At 49.8% G+C, this 19,597-nt stretch overlaps 2 protein-coding genes across 2 annotated transcripts in view; both read left to right on the top strand.

Annotated features, from left to right (window-relative positions):
• ERGIC1 (endoplasmic reticulum-golgi intermediate compartment 1) overlaps positions 1 to 6,192 on the top strand; it is an 83,246-nt gene extending 77,054 nt beyond the window's left edge. The window contains exon 10 of the mRNA XM_070414399.1: positions 4,407 to 6,192. Within this exon, the coding sequence (XP_070270500.1) occupies positions 4,407 to 4,514 (108 nt within the window). The 3' untranslated portion in view covers positions 4,515 to 6,192. The remainder of the gene's footprint in view (positions 1 to 4,406) is intronic.
• A 3,026-nt stretch (positions 6,193 to 9,218) lies between these two features.
• RPL26L1 (ribosomal protein L26 like 1) lies at positions 9,219 to 13,372 on the top strand. The gene is made up of 4 exons (XM_070414400.1): positions 9,219 to 9,252; positions 9,837 to 10,013; positions 12,342 to 12,482; positions 13,057 to 13,372. The coding sequence occupies exons 2-4, from the start codon at positions 9,846 to 9,848 to the stop codon at positions 13,183 to 13,185; spliced, it is 438 nt and encodes a 145-aa protein (XP_070270501.1). The 5' UTR covers positions 9,219 to 9,252; positions 9,837 to 9,845; the 3' UTR covers positions 13,186 to 13,372.
• Positions 13,373 to 19,597: the final 6,225 nt, after the last annotated feature.

Here is a 19,597-nt window from a genome sequence, read left to right as displayed (position 1 = left end):
CCCTGTGAGAGAGCCACCTGTGCCCCCTAGGAATCCTGCTCCGTTTCTGAGCGAGTCATTCATTCGTTTGTTCATTCATCAGTTCACTCTCCCACTCAATCACTGCTTGACCTGCTCAGTGAACGTGTACTAAGTGCCTACTGCATGTCAGGTGCTTCGGCTGTCTGCCGTCCCGGGCTTTTGCGCGGCAGGGTTGAGGTGGGCCAAAGAATGGACGCTCCCTGAGGCCTGGGTGCTCTGCCCTAACCAGCGCTGTTCAGCACAAACACTTCTTGGCACTTCCCTGAGGAAACACCATGCCTCCGCCTCAGCTCTCCCATCTGTAGAATGGGTCCTCGGAGTGCATGGGGCCCAGGCAGCTGCAGAGAATCTGCCTGTCTGCCTGTGCTGGCCTAGCTTTCCCTGAATTGCCATGCTCCTTTTAAAGAGCGAGGTAGGAAACAGAAATGGAGACCCCGAGGCCTGACCTGGGGGATACGCGATGTTTGATCCATTGTTCTTCCTAGGGAGGTTAAGAAAATCTCAGCTCTAGCGACAAGGTTGGAGCCTGTCGGTCAACCGAAAGGGGATCCTTTACTGAGCACCTACTAAGTGCTAGGAGCTCCAGAGGCATTTCCTGCAGTGCAACAGTTGGCAAGGTAGGGGTGGTCTTCCCATTTTGTAGATGAAAAGACTGAGGCCCAGAAAGGCTCTCCCACGGCCAGAGTGAGTGACAGCCAGCACTCCGCTTCCAGAAGCCACCAGCTCTTTCTGCTGTCACAGTGGGGATGGGCCCAGTGGACTTCCCAGTGCTCACCTCACCCCCACTCTGCCCAGTCCACCTTCACCATGTCCAGCGAGGAGGGTCCCGCCTCCCGGCCCCTGTGCCCACGGAGGCCCGGTTCTCCTCGCTCTGCTGCGTGCAGAGCGACGGGCTGTGGGAACTGAGTGTCGCGACCATGATCCGCTTTATTTTCACTTGTATTCACCCTGGGCCTGTCTCCGCCGGTCAGGGAGATGCCGTGTCTCCGCTCTCCCTGTCGCCTGCCCTCTCTTGAGTATCTTTTTTTTTTTTTTAATATATTTTATTGATTTTTTACAGAGAGGAAGGGAGAGGGATAGAAAGCTAGAAACATCGGTGAGAGAGAAACATCGATCAGCTGCCTCCTGCACACCCCCTACTGGGGATGTGCCCGCAACCAAGGTACATGCCCTTGACCGGAATCGAACCTGGGACCCTTCAGTCCGCAGGCCGACACTCTATCCACTGAGCCAGACCAGTTAGGGCTCTCTTGAGTGTCTTCTTGAGATCCGCGTCGGCCTCCTCACGTCTGTGGCTGGTCACCCCCCATCAGCCACAGAATCACGAAGGAAGCCTGTAATCTCACCACCAACGTGTAGGGCCTGAGTCCAAGGACACGCATACCCTCTGTGCAGCCTCGTGGCTCCGTTAACTTCCCCGTGACCTTCTCAGGACGAGGGCTGACCATGACTGACCACCTCCCTGGGCGAGTCCAGAGGTGGTAACCTGGTGCTGGGGGTTCCGTGACCACCCAGATGGCAGCATCCAGGGCCACCAGGGCCTGAGAGCCCCCGGGACCCCTCCCAGCCCCGCTCACACCAGTCATCACCTATGGGTGAGCTAGTCTATGGCTGTGGCAGTATCGGGGGGGCTGTTAGATATCTTTCAGCTTTTGAGCTCCCCCTACTCCCCCCCCAAAAAAGTGTCCAAATTTGCCCTCCTCAGTTGGCCGGTGACCAGCACCTTCGGCAGATGTAGGGTCGAGGGGCCATGCTGCTGAGCTGGGGCATCGGTGGGTTCACCAGACTCATGGCAGGGCCTCCGCCGGTCCTAGCGCCCAAGGCCTCAGTTTCCCCACAGCTGTGTTTCCCCGTGTACCTCAATGCGTGTGTTGACTGCTGCTCCGGGCCGGCCCAGTGAAAGGAGCCTCCAGACGGGGCACCAGGTGTGTGTGAATCACCGATGCGCTTGGGGTCCAGAGTGTGTAGAACAGGGGTCCTCAAACTACGGCCCGCGGGCCACATGCAAATACAAATATTGTATTTGTTCCCATTTTGTTTTTTTTACTTCAAAATAAGATATGTGCAGTGTGCATAGGAATTTGTTCATAGTTTTTTTTTTTAAACTATAGTCCGGCCCTCCAACGGTCTGAGGGACAGTGAACTGGCCCCCTGTTTAAAAAGTTTGAGGACCCCTGGTGTAGATGAATATATATGTGTGTGTGTGTGTGGTTATTTTTCATTTTTTCATTATTTGCTCCGTTGCACTTAAGTCACATTTTCCTATCCTCCGATCCAAGCTCTAAAAGCATTTTGTGGTCTAAAATCTCCCATCATCTGACCCACTCTACCGAAATAAGCCAGCTCCCTGCCGTCATCGGCCTCGGAAAGTGCCCCTTCGTCATGCTCGGGGGCTGGCAGGGAGGGGCCGTGCCCGCTGAAGCGCTCCAGGATAATCCCCCAGCGCCCCCGGCCTCTGCGCTCCCTGGGGCCGCTCCGGTTTCTGGGCTGTTATTACTGGAATGCCAGCTGCCCCGCTTCCAGCCCATCCCACAGACCCGCTCTGTCTGCCCGGGGCCTCGGGCCTCCGCTGAGCTCATCTCGTAGAAATATCATTTTAAAAATAAATGCTGGTTCGATCCGCACTTCCCTCTCGCCTCCGCCGTGTCTCCTGGCGGCCTCCACTGGGCACCGGAGGGTCCGTTCAGGCTGCCCTCTCCCAGGGTCCTCCAGTGGCCGAGTGTCATGCTGGCCGGCCCCCCAGGGGTGCCTTCCAGGCAGGCTCAGGGGCCCCCTTGGGCTGCCCAGCATGTGGGGGCGCGTGAGAGCTCTGGAGGCAGACAGACTCGGCCCCGCACACTTGCTGTGTGGCCTTGGACAGGTGATCGCCCTCTCTGGGCCACATGGGTACGTGAGTGAAGAGGTGCCTCCCCCAGGCACACGGGGTGGAGGGTGGTATTGGTTCTTGTGAACAGCATAAGGTTTGTTTGCAAGAGGGAAATGCATTTAAAGTTCTCTTGCAAACCTTCTGTGAACTTCTCTTTTCCAACATGCATTCTCTGATTCTCTTTTGGCACCAAAAAGCAACTCATAGGTAGGTCAGAAAATTCCGAGTCGCGCAGTTTCGACATCCTCACAGCGAAAGGAGGAAGTCAGCTGAGGGCACGTTTCGTGCCTGAGAGGCAGCGTGCGGGGTTCAGAGACAGACTCCACAAAGTTTTGTGTCCCTTTGCGGCCACTAGTCACTGTGGCTTTAGACAAGTGATTTGGTGTCTCTGTGCCTCGGTTTCCTTGGCTGTAAAGTAGGCATAAGAATTCTACTTAGCTGATCAGGTTGACCGGGGGTTCCGTGATGGGAGGCATGAACCCCCCCGGACCGTGCCCAGCACAGGGAAGGCGCGGTGTCAGCGCTGTCTGTTTTGTTGTGGCCGTCATGTGGCAGGAAGTTCCGGAGTACAGACATACAGGTGACATGATCATCCCCCTACTGTAGCAGTTCTTAATCGGGAGCAGCTTTGAGCTCCAGGGGACATTGGACAGTGTCTGGAGACATTTCAGTTGTCACAACAGGGAGAAGTTACTCCCGGCATCTTGTGGGTGGAGGCCCGGGATGGTGCCACATATCCTTCTGTGCACAGGACAGCCTCACGGTGACTTAGCCGGTCCCAACAGTAAATAGTGCCCTGAGCCACTCCGCCAAATAGGAGCTTTCTGGTAGCACCACCGGCCCCCTCCTCTGTTGCACGGGGCCTTGGTTATAATTTTGCATTTATCAGTATGATTATTTGATGACTACCCATCCCACTGGTCGCGTGCAAGCTTGTGAGAGAGAGATGTGTTTCTCGCTGCGGTCCATCCAGGGCACTGCTGCCTCTGCAGCCCACCCCAGGTCTCAGTCACAGGCAGCGCTGCGGCCGGACCTGTCAGACACAGGTTCAAGCCCCAGGATTGCCACTTGCTGGCTGTGTGACCTTGGGCCAGTGGTGTCACTTTTCCGAACCTCCTTTCCTTCATCTGCAGATGGGATTGTAAATCGCTGATCAATTAGAGAAGACCACAGGCTCCAGGGTCCAGCCATACCTGAGTTCAAGTCACAGTGCAGTTACCTAACTAAGCCTCAGTTTCCTCGCCTGTGAAATGGATCCACTAAATCCCCTTCCTCACTCAGAAGGTTCACATGGGAATTTAAGGAGCTGCCGCTCATCACTTTTATTATTAGTATTAACTTCATCATCCAACAGGTGGGCTTTTGGAGCCCTGAGTGTGTCCCAGACCCCGCTGATTGCCGTGGGGAGGGTGTAATGGGGCAGAGCGACTGTCCTTGCTGAGCTCATTGTCTTGTGATGTGGACGGCGACTGGCCCGGCACTCCCTGCAGTGCTGACCTCTGACCTCCCCCGCTTTCAGATCTGTGCCATCATCGGCGGGACCTTCACGGTAGCTGGCATTCTGGACTCGTGTATCTTCACAGCCTCGGAGGCCTGGAAGAAGATCCAGCTGGGCAAGATGCACTGACCACCTGCCCGCCCGGCCTCCAGCGCCCCATCTCCTCCTGCCCTCTGTCTGGCCCAGGATCTGGCTGCATCCCAAAGTGGGGGTGGGGGGAGGTAGCAGGTGGCTCATGGTTCCGCAGCTACCTCTCTTCCCCGTGCTTAACGTCAGGCAAATTACGCTGCCTGAAGTTGTGGTGCCCTTTCCCCTGGGGACCCCCAAGACCAGAGTCAGGCAAGGGGTGCTCGGGGATGTTGGGGACCACTCCTGGGAGGGCTGTGGGACCAGCCCAGAGTCCCTGTCGACCAGCTCTCAGCCAGGCTTTGACAATCTCTCAGCCCCCACCTCTGGAACGCACCAGTCCCTTGGTTTCCCCCTTGGGCAGCCACCCGCAGACCTGGACGCACCAGTCCCTTGGTTTCCCCCTTGGGCAGCCACCCGCAGACCTGGACTCAGCTCTGGACCAGGCTGCCCAAAGGTACCCCCCACCTGGCGCCTTCAACAAAGGATGGTACTTCCCAGGCAGGCCCCTGAGATGCGGCGCTGCAGAGGGAGGCCTGGCTCGGCCGCATCCTCTCCTGCCTGGCCCGGAGCCCAGGCCGCGAGGCCTCACCCCCACGCCTTTCTTTCTCTCCCGAGAAGCAGATGCCCGGTCACGGGGCGGTGGTGGGTTCCCTTCCTCAGTTTACCTTGTCCCTCTGGACCCCCCCACCAATGTGCCTCAGCCCCCTGCTGTGTGACAGCAGCATCTCCAGGCGGAGGGGCTGGTTGTGACTGGGAATCATCCTCGGAGAACCAGACAGGGTTTGTGCACTATGTCAGGCGGGGGCCTCTTTCTCCGCGGCCCTAAAACAATCATGCCTTGGCCTCTCCCAGCGGCTGCCATCAGTCCCAAGGCCTTAGGTGGGGGAAGCGACGCTGACCCACCCCTCCCCCGTCTGGACCGCCACCTCCCGGCTCCCGAGGGGCGCCGGCCCCCGGCCCTCTCTGCAGCCCTCAGTTTAGGCCCCTCACCACTGAGCTTCCCAGGGGCTGGCCACACACCAGCACGTTCCTGGTCCCTGGGGCGGCTCCATTGTCCCCCCACTTGCTCCTGAGGTGGGTCCCTACCCCTTCCTCCCCCCTCATCCTTCCCCTTTAGTCCTAAAAGGGAGGCGCAGGGGTCCAGGCGCGCGTCCACCTGGGAATTTCAGGTATGCCCTGTCCCAGGGAGAGCCCGCCGGCTTCCCATTTAGATCAAGATTGTTTGCATACTTTTGTAATTAAGGGGCGTGCCGGGGAAGGAGTTGTAACGTATCTGTCTAGATAGCTCGAGTCTCTGCCATTGGTAACTGTTGGCTCCGGATTCCAGTAGGACAGCTTCCCCGCTTGCATATGTGTTGACTGATGTGCATTTGGTTATTTCTGGTATCTCTGGCCACTTAGATGGATTTTTTTTTTTACATTCTGTTCCCCACTGACAAAAAGAGTCCCTTCAGAGGGTGGGCGGGTAGGGCGAGGAAATGCGTGGGGTGCACAGGCCTCGAAATTCCACTTCGATGCATTTAAAGAAACAAAACTCCTGAGGACGTGGGGGATGTCAGTTTCCTATGGAAGACACACCTCAGACCCATTATTATAAACAGACATCTCAAGGGGGGAAATGTGTCCGTTCTTTCCCCACTCGTTGGGTTCAAATAGATTAAAGGGCTGATTTTCAGAAGTGTTGCTGTGTGTTTCTTTCTACTTAACTGTGGCTGGCAGCCCGGGGGCTCGGGCCCAGGAGGGAATTTAAATCCAGGGGAGGGGAATTGGGAAATGCGGAAAAGATCTGCGAGGATGATCAGAAGTCACCCTCCGGACCCAGCGCTTCCTGTATGGAGTCCCCCCAGGACGTTCCCGGAATCTGCCCTTCACTAGCCGTAGCCTCGTTCCCCTGCCAGTGCCTCAGTTTGCCCAGGTGGAAATGGGGCTAACAGTGACACAACTTCGTGGGATTGTGGCTGAAATTAAATCTGCAGTATGTGCACGTCAGTTATCCTGGGTCGGAATCAGCTCATGTATGCGGGCAAGTGGTACCTGGTGGCTTTTCAAAAAACGGTAGTAGATCCATATCAGTATCAAACACGGTAGTAGATCCATATCAGTATTCCCAAGGGAATGCCATGTCCTGGGAGCAGGGCTGACACTCCCCCACGGTTTCCAGCCGAGGGTGTATAAAGGAAGGCGTTTCATACGTTCTCGATTTCCAAGGACCTGGCATTCCAGGTTCAACCTTCAGCTCAGCAAAGAGAGACCATCATCAGCTCTGACAAAGGGACTGATTTAATGGCTGTGTGCCATTCTGCTGGCCAGCCCTCAGGGTCTCCGCTGGGACAGCAGGAACGTGGACAAACACATCAGGGCCACACATCAATTTTTGGTTCTTGCCAGAAACAGACACATTTTGTCGATGTGGTGGGTCACCGGTGACCCCCCATCCCTTCTGAAGAAACTGGCCGGAGCAGCTCCAGCCTCCCCGCGGCAGGAGGTCCGGGGTGGGAGGGGACTGTAAGGAGGGCTACGTTCACGTTCACTCAGACCTTGTTCCCTCCCCAGCAGTTGCCTTCTCTCAGTTTCCTAGTAATGAGGTCACGCACTTCATTCTGACCCAAATAAAGTTTTATCGTAACTCTTGTTACCGGAGGTTGGGAGTCCGCCACGGGCCAGGCAAGCGGTGGTGGTTCAGGCCTCGCCTGTCCTAACCCTCACGGCAATCCTATGAGGGTGGTAGGCCTTTTGGGGAAGGACAGCACAGAGATGTCGCCACTGCCTCTCCGGCCACACAGCTGGCAGGGGCTGCGGTGGGAATGCACACCCACGTCCTCCTGAGTCCAGGCTGACGAAGAATTGCATGGCTCCACCTCAGTTCCCCAAGAGCCGATCTGTGTCAAAAGGGAAAAATGCCCCCCACCCCCACCCCCCAAAAAAGGGAATATTGAAAGTAGTGAGGGTACTTTTGTTTTTGTTTTTGTTTTTCCTTCCTGCAGAGGAAAGCTACATTGAGCACTGAGGATTTCCTTAAACAAAAATTTAAAACATGAGTTTAATGACACAAGTAAGACATGTTCATAGCCCCGTTGGAGGAAAATCAGAAAAGAGCAAAAAGTTAAAAAGGAGACACAAAGGTCACCCCTAAGCCCAGTAATCAGAGGTCATCACTGTCAGCATTTTAACGATGTTCTTCCATAAACGACACGGGGTCGTGCTGTTGATACTATTTTGTAGTTTGCTTTTTCCTCACTTAGTAGGCACCTTTCTATGTGAGTAAGGATAGATCTCATCATCTTTATTGGCTGCCAGGTAACAACCATATTGAATACATATGCCGGGTCATGTTCACCCACCACTCCTATCTCATTCCGAACCTGCTTTCTCCCCTGTAAAAGGGACAGCTCAGAGGGTTGTTTACAGATGAAATAAGGGAATGTGTGTAAAGCTGTTAGCACAACACCTGACAGTAAACGCTCAGCCTAATAAAACTAGCCTGTACTATTCATTCATCTCGTAGACAGTAATTTCTATCAGTATTAAGTGCTAACTTTGTGCCAAGCATTGTGCTAAGGGTTTGTTTCATCCTGACACCTAACCAATGAGGTAAATACTATCAATAGTCCCATTTCTCAGATGGGAAAGTGAGTGGTCAAGTGACTGAGTTGGCCTTTCTGGAGGCGTTTGGAGGTTATAAAACAAAGAGACACCACACCCGAGCTCCCCCAGCGTGGTGCATCGCATGTGTTTACATCAAACACAGAAAACTTACGGTTTGCATCATCTAGAGTTAATCGGGGAAGTCTGAATGCGAGGCCCGGTTTGGGACTTTCTGGGAGATTAGGAATATTGATGACTGTAATTGAGCGCTGTGTGCCAGACACTGCCCTGAACACTGTAAACGAATTAACTCATTTAGTCCTCATGATAACTCCACGGGGCACTTGCTAAGATCATTCCCATTTCACAGATGAGGAAACTGAGGCTCAGAAACATGGAGGCAGCTCCCCAAGGGCCAGCAACATGAAGAGGCACTTGGGTCAAGATCTGACTGTTACAACCCCGGCTCTTCCGAACAGGGCTAAAAAATCGGGGGGAAGTTTTGCAAAGCCAGGTGGTTGGTTAGCCACGATCCTCAAACATCTGGTGGGGGGAGTGCTTGCTTTAAATTCAGATTCCCTGACCTCCAACCCTACCACTGACTGTTTTTGCCGGACTGTGGTGGAGCATGAAAGTCTGCATTTTGAACAGGCTTCTCGATGATTTTAAGAAGCAAGTCAGCAGATGGCATTTGAAGCATCATGACATTAAAAACACCCCAAAAATATGCCTAGACAACTTCTGCAAAGAAAGCGTTTGGGGTAAGAAAAAGACTATTGATGGTGTATCTGTTAAAAGAACATCAAGCCCAACTGGCATGGCTCTGTGGTTGAGCTTCAACCTATGAACCAATAAAAAAATATATATTTAAAAATAAATCAAAGGACATCAGTAAGCCTACATTGCAGGTCCTACAAAAATAGGCCCCTTCTCCCCAGAGGTGCCATCCTTCGCGGTTCCCTGCAGGGCCGCTTACCCGTCCTGGGGTCTCTGGAAACCAGGTACTGCGGTTCCACCCCAATCCGCATGGGGCGCCATTCAGCTTCATTTCGAGGGAATGGGGCCCCGCTTTCTTTTTCTGCGCTTGCGCGGCCGGGAAGCCTCACTTCCTGCCCGGCGAGCGCACCCTCGGAGCACTTCCGGCGCCGGGTAGGTGAGTAGAGGCTGGAGTTTTCTCTCGGACTGTGAAGCCGTCCGCCGCGTAGGACCCCGGGACTGCCCGCCCCCCCAAGATCCCTCTGCGGGACCCCAGCCGCGCATTCCTTCCTGTCCCTCCCCTCCCCGCTCCGGTCAGCCTCCGGCGCCAGTGCCGCCTCTCCCCACGACCCCTCCCATCAGGCTTGCACGCCCCACCGCGCCCCGCTCAGTTTTTAAACAATATGTTTTGATTGATTTCAGAGAGGAAGGGAGAGGGAGAGAGAGATGGAAACATCCATGATGAGGATCACGGATCGGCTGCCTCCTGCACGCCCCCCACTGGGGATCGAGCATCGAACTGTGACCTCTTGGTTCACAGGCCGATGCTCAACCCCTGAGCCACACAGCTGGCAACGCCCCGGCTCGGTCTTAACACCCAAACCCATCACACGTCCCGCGCTCCCCGACTAGTCGCCGCCTTCCGAGGCCACCCCTTGTGGAGCACTTGCGCGGGGATGGGGAGGAGTGCCCGGTGGAGAGCAGGCCCCGCCTGCTACCCCCCTGGACGCCGCTCCCATCCCTCCGCCGTGCTCTTTGCAGACGGTCACCATGAAGTTCAACCCCTTCGTGACCTCGGACCGCAGCAAAAACCGCAAACGCCACTTCAACGCCCCCTCGCACGTGCGCCGCAAGATCATGTCCTCCCCGCTCTCCAAGGAGCTGCGGCAGAAGTACAGCGTCCGCTCCATGCCCATCCGCAAGGACGACGAGGTCCAGGTTCGGCCCCCTCGGGCTCTCGGGACCCAGATGCGTCGCACGCCGGCGCCGCCTTGGCCCGAACGCGCCCTGTGTGCTTGGACGTGAGGGAGGCAGAGCCTTCGCTTGCCTTCGGCACCCCGGCAAGTGCTGGGACCCCGCCCGAGGTGTTAGACCGGAGATGGGGGCCCAGAGAGCACCTGCCCCGCCTAATGAACAGCATTCAGGTTCAATTCTCTATTAAGAATTTATTTTTTAAAAGAGTGTGTCCGCCAAGCAAGCTGTTTTTTGATTAGCCCCTGGCTGCTAGTTTGCCAGGCGTTGCTCAGGGTGGCTTTTGCACCAGGCTCTGCAGGAGATCACTCCCAGGCCTTCGTTGCAGACCCAGTCGGCCCTCTTGCTGCTAATGGAATTTTTCCCTAGAGTGTATGTCTCCAACTATTCAGCATGTTTTCTCCTAAAGTCTGTCTCCTCCCCCGTGCTCCGTGCCTCTGGGGAAGAAGGGCATAGCCATCATCCTTCCAGTTGCCCTGCCAGCCTCGGTGCCAACCTCACCTCTTCCTCACCTTTGCAGTCACGCCCACCTCACTGGGTGAAGCGTTGGTCTGCTTCTCTTTACCCAGCTGTCCCTTCGGACCGGCTTTATCAGCACCTTCAGTCCTGATCGTGTTCATAGGGGCTTCTTCCCAGACCTCCATGGGGGAGTCTCTGGTCTTACCGAGTGCGGTGGGCTTTCAGTGAAGCAAGGCTGTTCTCTTTCCAGCCTGAGCCTCGCCTTGGTAGACAACCTGGAGTGTTGAAATTCTCCAGTTCTTTGGTTTTTTTTTTTTAATTTAAATTATTTATTGTTGAAAGTATTACATGAGTCTCCTTTTTCCCCCACTGACCTCTCCCCGCCACTCCCCTACTGTCTGTGTCCATTGGTCATGCTCATATGCACGCACACAAGTCCTTTGGTTGATCTCTTACCCCCTCACCCCCCACCTTCCCTCAGGTTGGACAGTCTGTTGGATGCTTCTCTGTCTCTGGATCTGTTTTTGTTCATCAGTTTATGTTGTTCATTATATTCCACATATGAGTGAGATCGTGTGGTATTTCTCTTTCTCTGGCTTATTTCACTTAGCATATGCTGTCCAGGTCCATCCATGCTGTTGCAAATGGTAGGAGTTCCTTCTTTTTTACAGCAGCATAGTTTTCCATTGTGTAGATGTACCTCTCTAGTTCTTTATATGTGGTATTTCCTCTATGCTTATTAACGAATATCACCTATATTGCCACTACTGCTAAATAGGCTCTTGCTTTCAGGGAAACCATAATCTGGTTTACTTTTTATTTCTTTATTTTTTGGGTTGATTTTTTAATAGAGTTGGGAGTGTGAGCAGTTTTTCAGTATGCAAAAATAGCCCACAAGATTTCAATTTAACGTCAAAATTGTCTTGACTATAAAGTATTTGTATTAATTGTAGAAATCTTAAAATTTGGAAGAATTTAAATTTTAAAAATAGTCATCTGTAATTCTACTTTCTGTCTACTGGCAGCCATTATGGATATTTGGATACATTTCAATCTCATCATGTTATATACTATATATATGAAACATATACATACAAGATTCAGATTCACACTGTATTCTATATGTATAGCTTTGTATTCTCCTTTTTTTCTCTAAAGCATTTTCCTAGGTCATGAATTATGTTTTAAAAACATAGATTTTAAATGGTTGCATGAGTCTCAGTACATCTTTAACCGTTCTTTGTTTAGGATGTCAGAGTGATTGTATTTTTTATATAGTCGATATATAACATTGTATTGGTTTTAGGTGTACGGTGATTATATCTTTTACTCTAAGGCAGTGATGGCGAACCTATGACACGTGTGTCAGAGGTGACACGCGAACTCATTTTTTTGGTTGATTTTTCTTTGTTAAATGGCATTTAAATATATAACATAAATATCAAAAATATAAATCTTTGTTTTACTATGGTCGCAAATATCAAAAAATTTCTATATGTGACACGGCACCAGAGTTAAGTTAGGGATTTTCAAAATGCTGACACGCCGAGCTCAAAAGGTTCACCATCACTGCTCTAAGGATTAGTTCTGTGATGGCTATTTAAATTCAAGGAATTTTTTGTTCTTCACATATGAAAAGAAAAAAATTCAGGTAGAGAAATTCCACCTGACTTAGAATAACACAAAGCAGATTTATACCTAAAAAAAGCTGACTTTTGACTGCCTGGATTAATCTGTTTTGTATGAAGTATGTTAGCCTGTGTGTTCCTGATCGTGTCCTCACTAATGTCCATGCGTTGGAAATGGGGGGGGGGTCTCTTTTGTATTTTCTCTCAGGTGGTTCGAGGACACTACAAAGGTCAGCAAATCGGCAAGGTGGTCCAGGTGTACAGAAAGAAATATGTCATCTACATCGAGCGGGTGCAGCGTGAGAAGGCTAACGGCACCACTGTCCACGTGGGCATTCACCCCAGCAAGGTAGGCCCGAGACTGGGCGGTGGTGGTCACAGCAAGTGTAGCTGTCAGAGTTGTTGACGTGTTGGTGCCGTTTACTCAGGTGACCTGGCAGGGACCTCCTGGGGGAGGCCAGGAAGGCTTGATAGAGTCATTCCAGACCTCACTTCCCCACTAGATCATGTGCAGAGGAGAAGAGAGCATTTCCCGTGGCCCTCACTCACCCTGAGGGATATGATGTTCCTCCTTTGCACTCCCACTTTATACACTGAATTGCAGGGTCTCTCCCCAGTTTCAGATCCTTAGGGCAGAATGGTCGGGCTCATACCTTGTAATCTCTGTATTGCCCAGTAGCTGGCAGGGGAATACAGATGTTTCTTAATGCATTTGCCAGCCAAGGGAGGCTAGACAAACCAGAAAGATGCTGGTCATGTAATTTTTCCCAGCCCGAACGACATTTCCTATCCTAGTCCTCAGCATTGGAGGGGTAGGAGTTCGGGTGCCAGAAAGAACCTAAGCCGCTCTGTACAAACTAATTGTGGTTATAAACCTTCACACTTAAAAAACAAAGATTTGTTTGTTTCCTTACTCCTAAAAGGTGGTTATCACCAGGCTAAAACTGGACAAAGATCGGAAAAAAATTCTTGAACGCAAAGCCAAATCTCGGCAAGTTGGAAAAGAGAAAGGCAAATATAAGGAAGAACTTATTGAGAAAATGCAGGAATAAACGTAACCTGTTGTGCAACCACGGTTTAGCTGTAGGTTTTTAGCCTGGTGTGTATTCCTTTAAAGTTGTTCAAGATGTCTCTGGAATATTTTGTTTCCTTCCTGGTTTGTTATTGATATGTGGCTCTGTATGTCTATTGTTGCTGTTTGGATTAATTTTATGAATAAAAATTGGAAATGTTTCTTAATTCAAGTGGATTTTGCATTGTTTTATAGATAAAGTCCATCTCACTGTTAATTCCCTGTTGCCATCCTTTCATATGTTTAATCTGTGGAGCAGCAGAACAATAGTGGTGGGATGGCCCTGCTCCTGCCTGGACCCTCACACTGATGGGGTGGACAGGATAGGGCTGCTGCCTGGTGCAGGGGTTCGTTCCACTCAGTGGCCGTCATGGTGTGAACTGAGATACACGGCCCCAGTGAGCAGCTGGTGCTGTTTTGCATACACACATCTAGGGCCTGACGGATTGCCCTGTAGCTCCTCTCCCTCATGCTCCCACCAAACCAAATGGCCTGCAGCTCCCTAGCCAGGCTGCCCTGCCCTAGGTCTAGGTCTTGACTTTGCAAGTGCCATTTCCATGTTACTAAAATGTCCCTCCTCTCTCCCAGGGCTAACTCAGAAAATAGATGGCCTGTAGGCGAGGAACAGCGCACAGATAGATGTTGTTTGCCCTGTTGCTTTTCATGATTTTTAAAAATTAATTTCCAACATTTAAAGCTTAAGAGACCCATAGAGAAACCTAGGTCTTGTGCTTCCTCTGGCCGCACGGGGCCCGGATGCTGCCCAGCATCAGCTGTGGAGCCAGGGGCTGGCTGCTCCCTTTCCAGCTCACTCCATTCATGCCCCTGAGTGCCTGCCCCCCACTGGCATCTGAGTTTCAGATTCCGCATCTAACTTAAAATTATTCTTCAAATTTAGCTCCAGGGTCACGTCTGAAATCCTGCCTTTCCCCTGTGATAAGTGATCTGTTTATTAAAATGCATCAGTTGAGATCGGGGAATTGTAGATTAGAATGTATCCATAATTTACACAGCATATGAAATAGAGAAGGTGCCCCACACAGCAGCTATGTGATTAGCATGCTGAGCTATATGTCTAGTCAGGATAATGAGTAGGTCAACCAGTAAGGTCTGTAGTTTGTTTGTATTTGAGATTTGTCTTTATTCTCTTTTATTTAATTACTATTTTTTAATATTTTTTTTATTGATTTCGGAGAAGGGAGAGAGAGAAACATTAATGATGAGAATTATTGATTGGCTGCCTCCTGCACAGCCCCCACACTGGGGACCGAGCCCACAATCCGGGCATGTGCCCTGACTGGGAATTGAACCGTGACCTCCTGGTTCATTGGTCGATGCTCAACCACCAAGCCATGCCGGCCGGGCTGTCTTTATTCTCAACCAACGTGTTGTAGAACCCCAAAAGTTGCATGAAAATCATATTTCATACTAGATTAGGTTTAAGGATGACATTCTTTTTTAAATTGATTTTAGAGAGGAGAGAAAGAGGGAAGGGAGAGAAACATTGATTTGTTGTTCCACTTATTTATGCATTCACTGAGTCTTGTATGTGCCCTGACTAGGGATCAAGCTCATAATCTTGGCATATGAGAATGACACTCTAACCAATTGAGCTACCCGGCTAGGGCATGACAACATATTCTGATGCCTGATCTGAGCCCTAGGCTGCAGCCAATACTGATAAAATTGTGTTTTCTAGTAGTCAGACTTGGCTTGTTTTCAGCAACTTGTTCAATACAAGTGATATGGATAAGAGGTTGAGAGCTTATTACTTGAGATACTACATGTAAAGCACAGAGTTGAGCAAAACTTTAGCTATTGTCTTTTAAAGGAGAATGGAAGTGGGTTTGTTTACAGGTGCAGAGGGAAAAGTTTTTCTCAAGGAAGTTCAGACAAATGCTGGTTCTTAAGGGAAGGGGCGGGTTTGAGGGTAGTGGTATTGTGTTTTGGCTGCAGGAATGGGGACTGGAGAATGCCAGCTGGGTGGGCCTGCCTGTCAAGGTTCAGGCCCTGGGCTATTAGCATGTTTTGTGGAATGACTGGATTAAGCAGTTTCCTACTGACCTTTTCATCAAATTTGCACATGTCCATTCACTTGAGTGAGTCCCCTTGTGCTATTTTGGGAAGACTCCAAACTTTGAAACTTCAGACAGACACTCCTGAATGCCTGCTTTCATACTGCGCTCAGGCACGAGATGTTCAGCCACAGAGCTGCCCGTGGGAGCCGGGGAGGCACGAACTGAATCCTCTGACGACCAGACAGAACTCTACTGACCGAGAGTCCGCCGGGCTCTGCCAATGCTGCAGACGTCGAGCTGTTCCCATCTGGTGGTAGCTTGGTCGTTGTTCATTGTCCTTTTAGTATTTTTTTTAAAAAAGAATACTTATATATGGTACAACATCAAAAGGTACAAAAGGCATACAGTGAGAAGTAAGCTTCCTGGTCACTTCGACTCTCAGGCACTCAGTTCTCCCCAGGAGGAGCAACTGTTTCCAGTTTCTTTTGTATCCTCCCAGAAGTAGCCTATGCATACACAATGGGTGTTTACTGAAAGTTTGATCTAGGAAGAAGTCTTCCGAGAAAGGTAGGCCATCCAGATTGAAACAGTCGTGTGAGGTTTATTGCCTGAACGCCGTAATTAAAATGGAAACGTGCAGCCCTGGCCAGTGTGGGTCAGTTGGTTGAAGCATCATCCTGTTCTCCAAAAGGTGGCAGTTTTGATTCCTGGTCAGGGCACATGCAGCTTTGATCCCTGGTCCAGGAGCATGTGCAGAGCTTGGGGGTAGGGGCAGCTAATCTGTATTTCTCAAATCAATTCACATCGATGTTTCTCTCTTCCTCTCACAAATATTAAATAAAATATTCTTTGTCCATTAGAAATAATAGAGTCAAGCACATCCTAAATCTGGAACAGGTTTCAGAGGTCTCATCTTATGCAATAGAGGTCTATCTTGTCAAGAAGTGTGTACTTTAGGGGTTTTTGCTGACTTACTATTTGAACTGGGAGAGGCAGCATGGCTTAGTGGGAAGAACAGGAGCTATGAAGGCTCAAATTCAGATCCCAGTCCTGCCCCTTAAAACAGCCACCCTTTGGGCAAGTTACAATACGAGTCTCTTTCCCCTACTATGTAAAATGGACTTAATAATCTCAGTGTTAGGTGTTGTGAGCACTGAATGAGGCAGGTCATTCAAAGCACCTAGGTCAGTGGCACGTGGGTGTCACTCACATGGTAGATGCTGTAATCATTGGTGGCTGCCCACAGCACGTGCTCCATTCATATGTGCTGAGCAAATGAGAAGTGAAGTGTGCTGGGCATTCAGCTTCTCCCGTAACTTCAGGCCTTCCAGGTCAGCTTAGGGCAGTGATGGCGAACCTATGACACGCGTGTCAGAGGTGACACGCGAACTCATTTTTTTGGTTGATTTTTCTTTGTTAAATGGCATTTAAATATATAAAATAAATATCAAAAATATAAATCTTTGTTTTACTATGGTTGCAAATATCAAAAAATTTCTATATGTGACACGGCACCAGAGTTAAGTTAGGGTTTTTCAAAATGCTGACACGCCGAGCTCAAAAGGTTCGCCATCACTGGCTTAGGAGGAGCCTGATGACTCCGTGGCCTTGTGACTCCGCGGGCCAGGTTTGATTTACGGGGCTGGGCTTGGGGAAGGGGCTCCTCGGGGGTCGCCCTATAGCCTTTCGAGCAGCTCCTTTATTTTCTTTATTCCACGGTGGCTGCCTCGGAGGCTTTTCCTCTAGGAGTGGCTCTCACACTTTTGGGTCTCAACACCTATTTCCACATTTATATGGGTTCCATCAATCACGTGATTTACCACATTAGAAAGTAAAACAAAATCTTGACCTTTAAATCCATTTAAAAATAATTTTTAAATGTAATAAACCCAAAGCATGTTAACAGGACTAACATTTTTATATAAAGTAACTATCTTTTCCAAAATAAAATGAAAAGAAAGTGGCGAGAAGAGTGACATGGTGTTAACATTGTTGCAGAATTCCTTGATGTCTGACCAGCGGACTCCTACAGTGCTTCTGCGTTCAATCTGCCAAAAGATGTTTTGGGCGAAGCACAAGAAGGAAATTCTGCATCACAGATTGATGGTTGGGAAGAGAGGCGCTCGGGGCGCTGGCAGAGTCCCAGGGGCTGCCCAGGGTCCCTGGTGCACACCGCCCAGAGTCTGGCTTATTTTCTGAAGGTGTCTTTAAACGCCTTTAAGGCAGATGGTATTTCTGCATTCGGTGGATCACTAAATCCTGGCTGGCTTTCCCTAGTTTCCCTTTGGGCAGTGTGAGAAAGTGTTTTTGACAGATTCACTGGTAGAGGGAGCTATTGGCCAATACTAGATCACACATATAATGCCGAGATTTAGAATTTTCCTCATTTCACAGAGGATAAAACGGGCAGAACTGGTGTCTGACAGTCACTTCCCTGTGCTCCTCAACATCTGCTTCTCAAAAAGGCTGCCAAAAAGGAAGACAAAGTTAGACTTAACGAGATCAACTTAAAAAAAATTTTGCATTGATTTAAGAATCAGGAAAAAATTCGAAATAGTCAAAAAGTGAAAGCAACACAAACATCCATTGACAGGTGAGTGGAGAAACAAAGTATGGCCTATACATAACAGTGGAATCTTCCTCATCATTTCGACCTGTGCTACAAATGGCTGCAACTGCAGGACCTTATGCTAAGTGTATTAAGCCAGATGTGTATTAAACAAATGCTGTATGATTCTACTTATATCAGGTATCTAGAGGAGTCAAACTTAGAGAAACAAAAGTTAGAATAGTGGTTCCCAGGGCTTGGGGAGGGGGAATAAGGCATTGTTTAATGGGTATGAAACGTTCTGGAGATTGTCTGTACAACAATGTGGATATACTTAACACTACTGAACTGTACACTTAAAAATGGTTAAGCCCTAACCGGTTTGGCTCAGTGGATAGAGCGTTGGCCTGCAGACTGAAAGGTCCCAGGTTCCATTCTGGTCAAGGGCATGTACCGTGGTTGCGGGCACATCCCCAGTAGGGGGTGTGCAGGAGGCAGCTGATCGATGTTTCTAGCTCTCTATCCCTCTCCCTTCCTCTCTGTAAAAAAAAACAATAAAATATATTTTTTAAAAAATGGTTAAGACAGTAAATGTTATGTTACATATATTTTACCACAATTAAAAATAAATTTAGAGATTTGACTTGGGGTGGTGAACACATATACAGTTGATGTGTTATAGAATTGTACAAGAATTGTATACCTGAAACGATATAATTTTATTAACCAATGTCACCCCCAATAAATTCAATTAAAAATAACTTAATAAAAAATTGAGTAAATTTTAAGAAAGGAAATGGGAAGTAGGAGCAAACTTTTTCCTCTAATTTAGTTTTGGCTGATCTCACCCCTTCTTCACTCTTCACTGCATTTGTACAAGTGTTTATTGATACATTCTCTGTATACAGTGTCCCTTAAGAGCATAGGTTAGTTACACAGTGCCTGTTCTCAAGGAGTTCGCCCCCTTTTAGAGGCTGGTTAAGATACACGCACAGCGATAGCTGGTTTGGCTCAGTGGATAGGTTGCCAGCCTGTGGACCGAAGGGTACTGGGTTTGACTCTGGTCAAGGGCACATGCCCGGGGTTGTGGGCTTGATCCCTAGTAGGGGCCATGCAGAAGGTGGCCCATTGATGTTTCTATCTCTCTTCCTCTCTGAAATCAATGCAAATATATTTTTAATAAAAAGAAGATACACACCAACAAGTACAATGCCACAAAAGACGCGCTAACAGAATGAAACAGGTCTTGGAGGAGGAGGTGCTCGGACTGGGGCTCAAGGACAATAGAATGTCTACCGAGGCTTAGTTTTGGGGGAGCAGATGAAGGCTTGGCATCGTGTCTGAAGAGTTGGTACAGAGTGAAAGACTGTCAGTCCAACTTCCCATTTAACGCAAGAATCCATTCTAGTTGAAGAAAGAAATCAGGAAGTGAGGTGAGGGGCGGAAGTGTGACTTGCAGGACAACGCTGGATTTGGTTTATAGATCTGCTTTCCTCCTTGCCTCTGCCCACCAGCTTTATCAAGCTCCGTGACCTCTGAGAATTGGTTTACTCCTTGTTCCAAGGTTGTGGCACGCTGTAATCAACACATGTGAGAATCTGTGGCAAGCATTAGGTACTCCAGGTTCATCTTCTCATTATCCTGGCTAATCCCTACTCTTTCAAGGCTCAGCTCAGGACCGGCTGGGGTGGAAAGTCCCACACTACTGTCCACTGTATCTTCCACTGCCATTGAGTGGCCCTTGGCAAGTCCCTCTCCTCACCAGCCTGTGAACTCCGGGAGGGGGTTCTGATTGATTTCTGGAACCCCAGAACCTGGCACGGTGC

Source organism: Myotis yumanensis, unplaced genomic scaffold (genome assembly GCF_028538775.1).
Source record: "Myotis yumanensis isolate MYYU_CA2020_CCGP unplaced genomic scaffold, mMyoYum1.0.hap1 SCAF_5, whole genome shotgun sequence".
Taxonomy (NCBI): domain Eukaryota; kingdom Metazoa; phylum Chordata; class Mammalia; order Chiroptera; family Vespertilionidae; genus Myotis; species Myotis yumanensis.
The sequence above is the reverse complement of the archived record's forward strand: the minus strand, read 5'-3'. Positions and strand labels throughout refer to the sequence as shown.